Consider the following 10,469-nt stretch of genomic DNA (forward strand, 5'->3'; position numbering starts at 1 on the left):
GTTTGAACCGCGATCCTCACAGAACCGAACAAAAGTGGGTTAGGTTAGGTTAGAACTGCGAGCCTTACAGAAACGAAATGCTACTAGAAAAGTGGGTTTGGTTAGGTTCGAACTGCAATCCTCACAGAACCGAACTGCTATCAGAGAAGTGAGTTCGTTAGGCTAAAACTGCGACCCATACAGAAACGAAATGCTACCTACTAGAAAAGTGGGTGGTTTACTTCCTTTTCGACATAGTGCACCATCTATGTACAATAATCTTTCACCGGCCCCGGTTTTTTTTCTTATAAATTATTTTCTACTATTTTATGTCGCACTATACGAGTAAGTAGGTGCAACAAAGTCAATCGCTTTATATAATTTTTGGCAAACCGCGAGTTCTCAGTTCGGGGCGAACTACTAGTATAATTTAAAAAAAAATCGTATACTCTAAGCAGGTACTTCGAACTAAAATGCTTTACCTTCTTGAAATAAGTAAAGGACTTAAAAGGGTGAATTGCGGGAAGGTACAGCTGTCGCCCAATCCGCATTGGGCTAGCGTGGGGACTATAGCCCAAGCCCTCTCGCGCATGAGAGGAGGCCTGTGCCCAGCAGTGGGACGTATATAGGCTGAAATGATGATGATGATGACAGCTGTCGCACCTTGTACCCTTTCAAAAAATTATCCCTTACGAAATAAGAAACGCAAAAAGGGGTCAACTGCCAAAAACCCAAATTTCGCTACGTTTCGAAATCGGCCTGACCCAGAACCGAGTAGGATAATGATAAATGTAGGGCCTTTATCACCTGTTGTTACCCGAGGAAGTGACTCGTCGGAATAACACTCCCCCTTCTAATGGATTGGACTCGAAACGGGGTTATGAGGTTTAGGCGGTGTCCTGATTCTGAGGTGTCGATTTTCACTTGTTACTTGAGTTTGATGTATTGATGGCATCTATAAAGTTCAAATTTGGAAGGCTTTGTTGAACGTTTCTATGTGGATTAGGTTCAATGTGTGCTGTGTAATTTATAATTAGATATTGCTGTTAGCTGAATCATTTGCGTTTAAATCAGCAACATACAAATGCGAAATAAAAATGAACGTGCCTGTTTAATGAATATTAAATACACTTTGGTAATAATACTGAAAACTAATTACGAAAGTATTTCGGTGTCCGTCGTTCCCGTTTGAAACCTCTTTGGCCCGATTCGAAGATACGTCAATTAATAGATCTAGAAACGATATGTCTAAGATATATTATATCAGTGTCAAATGTGACGTTTCTTCAAACAAAAACATCACTTTTGACACTTCATTGTCAATTACTAACTAAAACCGAATCGTAAGTATATTACCAAAGACATATCTAACTTCGTATAAGACGAATAAAGTCTAAGGAAAAAACGTGCCTCGGAATTGAAGCAAAAGTCATTCTCGAATAGATGGCGCACCTTTAGCCTATCCTCGGCTAGATGGCGTAACGACACCGTTTCATATTTAAGAATTTTAACACATAGATATTAGTGAATGAACATGGATCAAAATGATATAAAAATAATAAAATCATTTATCCATATATATACATTTCTTGATAACTTTATACGTTTTCATTTTGAGTTTTAGTCGTGTGTCGATAGATGGCAGTAAATTTACAGTGACTACAAAATTTACAATGACAGGACCCCTCTATACTATCTATTCTTTTTGATATTACGGAATTAAACTGTAGTGCAGTAGGGAATATTAGGCAAAGCTCTGCGTAGGTGGTACCTTTGTGGCACATACAGTAAACAAACCACATTGACACATGGCCTACCGCGAAACAAGAAAATCGAAATTTCGTTATCTAATCTCTCTATCACTCTTGCATATTCGAGCGATAAAGAGGCAGATAACTAAATTTCGATTTTCGCGTTTGCCGGTAGGCCCTTGTTAACAAACCGCCTTGATGCATCAATGTCATATTTTTTATTGTCTGTGAAAACTTGTCAAAAAACAGTTTAAGGCACAGTATGTATAAGTTAGTCTATGAATTTACTGAGTCGGTAGTGCTGCACTCTGGCGGCAGAACATTGCAGTAATATCCCCTATTGTTCCTCATTCAATTAAAATTTAGAAAAAAAATGGTTTTAAACAGACGATATATTGAAAATATCTCCTCTTCCTATATTGTAATTTTTCATGTATTATGTGATTTTTTTCAGCTCTATTTTCTAGTATTTCCACATAACCAACAACTTCACACCTCTATCAATTAGAAACAATTCAAAATTGCAGAACTTTGAAAACTTTTTAGTGCTTATCTAACCAAACTATAGCTGGACAATACAGTGAGTGTTTACAGTGAGTGATACATAAAAAAAAAAGTAAAAAGTGACAACCTTATTATATTATGTGACACCACCATGGGCTGCGGATCGTCCGGCAACGTGGTGCCAGTTGAGGGCGCCAATGGCACCGCGAATGGCAACGGCAAGGCGAATGGTGCCAATGGGCACCACGACGATGGCTTGCCAACGGTGGTCCTGCCAGAAACGCCGGTTAAACCGAAACCTCGTGAGTATTACCTGATAACATTTGAATTAATACTTGTTTATGTTGTGGGTCGTATGCCTGTCGTTCTAAGAATGGAATTTTGGCAATGCTATAGACGCCTAGGTTGGCAGGCTATAAATATTACTTCTCTTTGAGAAAAAACTTTATTTTCAGTTTCAGGTAAACATTAAAAAGAAAAATAAACTAACTTATCTATTAAATAAAACTAAAAACTAATACTAAATAAAATAAAATTAAAATTGAGAAATAAATATTTCGCCGATTTGCATAGTTATATTATTGTTTTAATTTTTAAATTTCTTGTTAGGTCCTAAAAATGGCCACCAAGTTAAAGTTTAATTTATTCGTACTCATCTATCTTTGGGTTTCCCAATTTACATAGTAGTGAATATCAACTCAATTGGTCCAGTAGTTTCGGAGCAAATTGGCCGTTAAGAAATATGATTTGTAAGCGCCTGGCAAATGTTTAAGAACAACTGGCATAGAAGCGCTTGAGATTGCTATTCAATTTTGACAATAATTTATTAGCCGCATTCAAGGGAAGCCTGTCAAACTGGTGTATGGTGTAACTTGACAGACATCTTTGAGTAACCACAGTTACAGAATAGATGTAGTGCATAATTATTTTCCATCGTTTTTTCACGAAAACGTATGAAGGTGTCTTGCTTTTTCAGTCAGTCTCGGTACAAAAAGTACTGAGGTTGACTGAAGTAGCATGACAAATACGAACGTTTCCGAGAAAATACGATAGAAAACAATTATGCACTACATCTGTATTCTTTGAGCGTTTCCTGAATATGATTGTGTTTTATAATTATTTTAAATCAGACTCCTTGCTGAATAAACATTGCTTTAGCAGTAAGTTTGCACTTGTTATTTTTTATTAGTAAGTCATGCACATTCGGTAGATGTATATTATTATTATTCTCGCTCATTGTTATTCTTAATTACATTAAGTAACCAAGTAACCATTAAAATGCCTCGCTAAATGCACCATCGTATTTTAATTGCGTAAGTTCATTTAATTTTATTCGTTCAATAAACCCCTTACTAATCAACAAGTATTTTAGAGCATACCGGTGTCCGTAAGTGAAACTAATTACTTCTCTTGTCTTATATTTCTCTTTGTCACGGCAACGTACTTACACGACTCTATTCAACTGGAAGCACTCTATTTTTCTTTGTCAAAAATAATCTTACAATTTATAACACAATCAATTAATACATAAATATTTGATGCACACGATTCGACTATACACAAAAAAACTAAGTACTCTATAAATTTTGATTCCCTTGAGAGTGTCGAAATATAAGTTTTTTTCGGCATAAACGTCCGTATCTTTTTTTTACATTAACTTAGAAGCTTAGAAGTTTGATTTTTTCACAGCTTTAAGGAGCTGTAGACTCGAGTATATGGTTTTAATGCCAACTTAATTGTACCTCCACGCGTTCCCGAGATTAAGGGTCTTGACAAACAGACGGACGGACAACAAAGTAATCCTATAAGGGTTCCGTTTTTTTCCTTTTAAGGTACATACTCCTAAAAATGGCAACAATAATGGTAATTGTGTTAAAATTCAATCAGCTTATTTTGCATAGTTTATACTCTTTTCATCTATAACATTTTTCTACATTTCTCGGGCGCTCTCAATTTACAAAATTTGCGGTAACGTTGCGGCACGAAAAGTACTTGAAACGAAACCTTAGTCATAATTAATCACCTTGCATTTTTTATTTCTAATCGTTTAAGCTCATAACGCTTATTTAAAAATGTACTGTACCTCAGTATTTTACGGCGAAGCTTTTTTTAATCTTCCACTTTGTGCGTTTTCGTAATATTCTTTAGGAAAAAACAATGTTACATTTCAATTTAATTAGAATATATTTATTACATATCCTTTAGAAAATATTTTGATTTGTGTTAATAGGTAGCTAAGTTTTTTTTTATGGTGTATGTTTCTGTTTATAATGTTAAATATTTTTATGTAGATAACTAATACTTATATTCTTATTGGCACTGTTTTGATCTATATTTTTTAAGTGTAGGTAATAATTTGCACTATGAACGCACTTTGATCCTTAATGTAAAATCCCATATTTTCATTGTATAGTGCCGTCTGTGTTGTTGATTTTGGTGTTAAACCATTCAAGCACTGATCAATAAAAACAAAACAAAATTATCCACCCAAAAGTGAAATTAATCCATACTGTGAGTGGGGTTATTTCAACAGACACGAACTCAATCTAGTGTTGTAAATAACGCTCATTTCGAGACTTAAAGACTCGAACCCTTAAGACTGTCGAGGCTTAACGCCTAAAAGCCGGCAAAGACGATTTATTCATCATCATCATCATCTCAGCCTATATACGTCCCACTGCTGAGCACAGGCCTCCTCTCATGCGCGAGAGGGCTTGGGCTATAGTCCCCACGCTAGCCCAATGCGGATTGGGGACTACGATTTATTCACAACACTGACAATCAAAAACCTCACTGAAACGGTTGCAAACTACTGAGTTCAAAATTCGAATAATAGAACTTTAAAATTCACTGCGCTAAACGGCCCCTATAGAGTCGCGCTGCATTTTTTATTTCCAATCGACTAAGTACCGCTATTGAGGCAGCGCTTGAGAGAAAATCTATTAAGTAGTTAATTTTTCATTGTCAAAGAATATCGGCTAATGTAATTCTGCACACTTTAATTAGAAAACTTTGTTAAGTATTTCAATGTACATAGGTACTTTTACCTACAGTCCAGCATTTTAAGTTCTGGGTTAAGTCGCTATTGTATGAGGAGGGATCCTATATTATATATTTTTTATAATGATCGTGATGTTATAATAATTAAATCTGGCGATTGTAGGTTCGTAGACTTTATTGTCATACATGTCTTAGCTCAGTTAAAATAACTTAGTATGTTTCTTCGGATTCTCTCAGATAGATTTATCATAACTGAAACTTTATCATAACGTGTTGTGCTCTAAATGTTTCAATATTTTAGTTCTAAATATTTAGTTTGGAACATTGAATCCCCTAAAAATATGTTTCCAATATGATCACATTATCCGTATTGTTTTCCAGCAATTGCCTTCGAAATCCCATTGGAAGAGTTCGACGCACATCAACGGACAGAAACACCTCCACCGCACCTTCAACGCCTCCTGCAGCCACCGCAGCAAGAAATTAGCCTGCCTGACATAGAGGAAAAACTCGCCGAAGCCGAACAGAGGAGACAACAGGTGAGGAGTTAAGCAATGCTTGAGTTTATTTTGTAAGAAGAGTTCGTTGAACAATCACAATCACCTCCGCACAAACATACCTGCAACATCTGGTTCACCCGCCGCAGCAAGACATCAGTCTACCTGACATAAATGGGAAACTGGCTGAAGCCGAACAGAGAAGGCAACAGGTAAAAACAGTTAAAACGTGTTTGAGTTTTTTTCTTATCAACACATATTCATCTTCGTCGAACTTACATACTTTGCTTTGGTCATTGTAGCAAGAGATCAGTCTGTTTGACATAGAGGGCAAACTGGCCGATGCCGAACAGAGTTAGATGTGTATCAATGCACAGTTACCTCCACCGCACCTACAACGCCTGCTTCAGCAACAGATTAGTCTGCCTGGCATGGAAGGCAAACTGGCCGAAACCAAACAGTGAAGGCAACAGGTGAAAAAAGTTTAAAGTTCGACGTACGCCAAAGCAAACCTATGCCTCACCTTAAACGCTAACTAAAATTCCTGCAGTCAGTCTGCCTGGCAAACTGGCCAAAGCCGAACAGAGAAGGCAGCATGCAGGTAAGAAAAATTTAATGTTCGACCTACGCCAAACTACACATATGCCTCACCTTCAACGCTAACTCAAATTCAAGAATTTGAGCTGCAAGCAGCAAGACATCAGTCTGCCTGGCAAACTTGCCAAAGCCGAACAGTATGAAGGAGGCGAAGAGGAGGTGTGGAATTTGAATATATTTCTTTACTTTTGTAATTCATTTTGGCTTTTGTATCAAGTGACTGAATCGAGGAGAAGTTAAGTGACATCGTTATAAATTACGATGATGTTGCGACTTTCACCTCAATAAAAATTGCTTAGGCATATCTTCAGCTAAGGTTTCCCTAATAATTAACGAAACCAATGTAACCATAACTAATATTAAATGAGTATACTAAAATAAATATACAGGTACGTTATCTACGTTACAGATTTTGCAACAAAGGGCGGCATCTGCGCAGAAGAAGGCACAGAGGATGACCAGGTCTTTCCAACAAATGGATGGACTCGATTCGGAACACGTAAGTTAACATTTATTTTTTATTTTTTTATTAGCCTGTTGTAGTGTCCCACTGCTGGGCAAAGGCCACTCCCCCTGATTTCCACAACTCCCGTTGTAGTGTCTTCTCCGCCCAGCCACTGATGAAGGCGTCTAAGTCGTCCCGCTATCTCCGTCTGGGCCTGCCACGTCCGCGCTTCTTTTGCGGCATCCACTTGGTGGCTATACTAGCCCACCTATCCGGATGCATGCGGCAGACATGACCCGCCCAGTCCCACTTCAGTCTGGCGGTCTTCTCCCCCATGTGAGCTATGCGTGTTTTGGAGCGCAAGTTAACATAGGCCTTAAAAATTTCACAAATATCGAAAGCTCATACTTTGCTGTTAAACTAACTGGTTGGCTTTGCAATGAGAGAAACTCAAAAAATAGTGAAATATTATATACAAACATCTAGTCAAAAGTACATAGTAACAGCTAATTAGTTTTTTAATAACGCAGTTTCGGAGTTGCTCAGATACTATGCCACAATTTTACACTTACTGTTTCATACTAACCATGATTGTATATTCTGTTTTAATACTTATAATCAATTTCGTTTTTCAGGAAATGATTGATTCCATCAAACATGCCCCGAAGCCGTTGACCATCCCACCCGATCCAGGATTGGTGGAAGATAAAAATATATCATAATTCATTATAAGACATCGTATATTACTATTTAATTATAGGTATAATGTTATCCAATCAAAAACTTTTGGTTTACGCAATAGGAAATCGTTTATAGGTTGAAAAAGGTGAACGTTTTAGGTACTTGATAAATAATAAAAAATCTGAATATTTACAAAATCACTTTTAAATTATGATATGGTACCTAGCCTACTTATTTATACTTAACTGACTATTCGTACTCATCATGGTTGAATAAGATTTACTAAAAGTTTAACTCTACTTAGGTATAGGTACTTTTGGAGAGTCTATCATCCGCTGTGTATTTTATACCTTGAAAAATTGAGAAAGCCTCATCTATTTACACATACCTACACAGAGATAACTTATGCAAAAACCGTGTCAAGATATAAACGTCGACTTCATATTTATTATGACTTGGAGCCCAACATGTCCCACAGTCGGGCGAAAGGCTTCCACCAATTTCTCTACTACTCTCGATCTTCTTAGTGATAGTGAGGCTACTCCTTCATGAAGTCCAGTTTATCCTGCCATTGCCGGTTGGATATCATAATCTGAGGCATTACAGCCGCGGTTAGGCCTTAGCCTGGTCAGGCGAATCTCTCCAGTCCGATAAATTCGTGGCTTTCCTTCTCCAACTTGACACCCCTAAGGTCCTGATATCCTGGTATACGCCTTCCAACCATCTGAGCTTGGGCCTGCCTTTAGATCTTCGGCTCTCCGGTCGGCCTTCTAGAAGGTGTTTGGGTAGGTACTCTAGCCTCGTCCATTCGTAACACGTGCCCTTCCCATCGCAGGCGTCTGATCTTTATGGTCAGTTGGGTATACGTAAGTGTAATTAAAAAAGGAGCCTCAAAAATAAAAAAATAAAAGAGAAATTTGAATACAGGAAAGCCCGCGGCACAAAATTGGATTAATTAAATTAACATTTTTACAAATCTCAGCGCTCGGCGCTCTGAGATGAATATTTCCTAAATTACATATATTATAAAACACGCTCATTTTTTTGTCATTTTGTCAGAAAAGGCATCGCTGTGGCTGTAATTAGTTTTTATTACATATATTATCATCTTTTTTCGGTTTAGCAAAGTGTACGAGTGTTATGGGACCAAATTTAGATATTAAATGAAAGTATTACAAAAACCAGAGTGTAGAAAAAGGTGGCAAACTCAATTCTTAATTAATCGTTTCCATTTTAAGTTTAATTAAGTATAAATAATTCGAAGAGATAGTAATAATTATGTTAAACTGAACTGGCGCTTTTTTTTTTCAAATTCTACAAGGCAATAATTATCTAAATTTGAAAGAAAAACAAAGAATGAAAAAGCATTTATTAGCACATTGACAACCTTAAAACTAATTAAAATAATTACACAAAATTAAGAGTTGCGCTAAAATGGTCCTCACTTATGGTAAGGCCCAGTGGATGGTCTAGATGGCACTGGTATCGTCTTGGGTCGTCCCAATCGTTTTTCGTCAAGTTCTTAAATTAGTCCTATTCTGCTTTCGTCACTCATTCTGCATTGAAAGCCACCGACGATTGTGACGAATGTAGAATGAGTGACGAAAGTAGAATAGGACTAATTTAAGAACTTGACGAAAAACGAATGGGATGACCCAAGACGATACCGTGGCACTCAGTAAATGGAGTAGGTATATGGACACAATGCTAAAGGAAAATTTAAATAAATATAAAAATTAAATTAAACTTATTCTACAAGTCTTCTGGATGTTTGTGTGTATGTCTTAGAGCATTTAATAACTGGAGTCGCCTATTGGACTGACATGGCTATTTGTACGTTACGTACAAATCATGTAGAAATAGCAATACATTTGACGCCCCCTCCCCGGCAAAAATCGGCAGACTGTTTCGTACAGATAATAACAGCCATGACGTCTACAGTTACTAAATGCTCTAAGATGTATGTAGATATATTGTATTTGCTACATTTATAATTAAGTTAGGTATATCATATTATGGCACCCATGTCAAAGAACAATGTCGGTGCCTCTGTGTTGGAAATTTGAAATGTATAAAAAAGTAGCTCATTTGTTATTCTTTAAATTGAACTGCTCAGTGATGTCTTAACCTCTTACTTCTTGCCATAAAAAATATTTGTTTAAAATTGAACTTTAATAGCTATCAATAGAGTTGAATATTTTAAGTGCCATATCGTCTGTGCGAATAAAAAAATCGCCATGTATTTATAGCTTCTTTTCAGGAGACAAAAAAAACTGTTTATTTTCCTGTTTGTAATATATTTGTTGCACCTGTATTTTTATTCTGGTAGATCAATGGTTTTTACCTGATACTTATGAAGAAAATAAACAGTTTTATTCGAAAATTTTTACAGTATTAATTATTTTAACCAGAATTTTGCTACATAGCGACTTAAATTTGGTTCACTTAAAATCGTCATGTGTAAGTTTACACATAGCGATTTGTTGCCAAAGTAACGTAGTACGAGAAATGATACATAGCGGATTTTAGGGTCAATAAATCGCCATGTACAACATAATCGCTATCACCCTCGACGGAAAACAAGGCGTTTAATTTCGTTATGTGCTAAAAAAATCACATAGCTATTTTTTTGTACAAGTTTTGTTAGTTATTTTCAAAACGAATAAAGATATAATAAAAATATTTATATAGGTCGACGGGAAATTGAAAAAGGAATTAAAATATGCCAAAATCAAAAAAATTCAAAAAATCGTAAAAAAACACAGCGATTTTTTTATTCGCTCCGACGATATATGGCTGCGTATGCGGTAAAGGATTTAAACATGTTGGGAACGTTGAAAAGAAAAAATATATATTGAACTCTAAGGGCCTACCGCAAACCACGTTCGACGTGTTGCGTCCCTGTCATGCTTACGTACGAATTTACAAGTGTGACGGAGAGGCAACACGTCGAACGTAGTTCGCGGTAGACCCTCTGATCATTAGATGATGTAAGATTATGTAGGCGATGCTGTT

General features: G+C 36.5%; 1 protein-coding gene across 2 annotated transcripts; it reads left to right on the plus strand.

Moving 5' to 3' along the window:
• The first annotated feature begins 2,306 nt into the window (after positions 1-2,306).
• On the plus strand, positions 2,307-7,727 carry LOC134794511 (uncharacterized). 2 transcript variants are annotated; one of them, XM_063766322.1, is made up of 5 exons: positions 2,307-2,536; positions 3,607-3,621; positions 5,616-5,773; positions 6,738-6,827; positions 7,409-7,727. In XM_063766322.1, exons 1-5 carry the CDS (start codon positions 2,386-2,388, stop codon positions 7,493-7,495), a joined length of 501 nt encoding a protein of 166 aa, XP_063622392.1. In that variant the 5' UTR covers positions 2,307-2,385; the 3' UTR covers positions 7,496-7,727. The 2 variants fall into 2 exon arrangements, with proteins under 2 accessions (XP_063622392.1, XP_063622393.1); XM_063766323.1 differs by lacking the exon at positions 3,607-3,621 and having other exon boundaries at positions 7,409-7,726.
• The last annotated feature ends 2,742 nt before the right edge of the window (positions 7,728-10,469 follow it).

Source organism: Cydia splendana, chromosome 10 (assembly GCF_910591565.1).
Source record: "Cydia splendana chromosome 10, ilCydSple1.2, whole genome shotgun sequence".
Classification (NCBI taxonomy): Eukaryota; Metazoa; Arthropoda; class Insecta; order Lepidoptera; family Tortricidae; genus Cydia; species Cydia splendana.

Bases quoted from the DNA above. Each gene is read 5' to 3' on its own strand.
- LOC134794511 (XM_063766322.1), top strand. From the start codon at position 2,386: ATGGGCTGCGGATCGTCCGGCAACGTGGTGCCAGTTGAGGGCGCCAAT. The intron at 5,774-6,737 runs GTGAGGAGTTAA...TCTACGTTACAG, and splicing joins CCGAACAGAGGAGACAACAG to ATTTTGCAACAAAGGGCGGC. The intron at 6,828-7,408 runs GTAAGTTAACAT...TTCGTTTTTCAG, and splicing joins ATGGACTCGATTCGGAACAC to GAAATGATTGATTCCATCAA.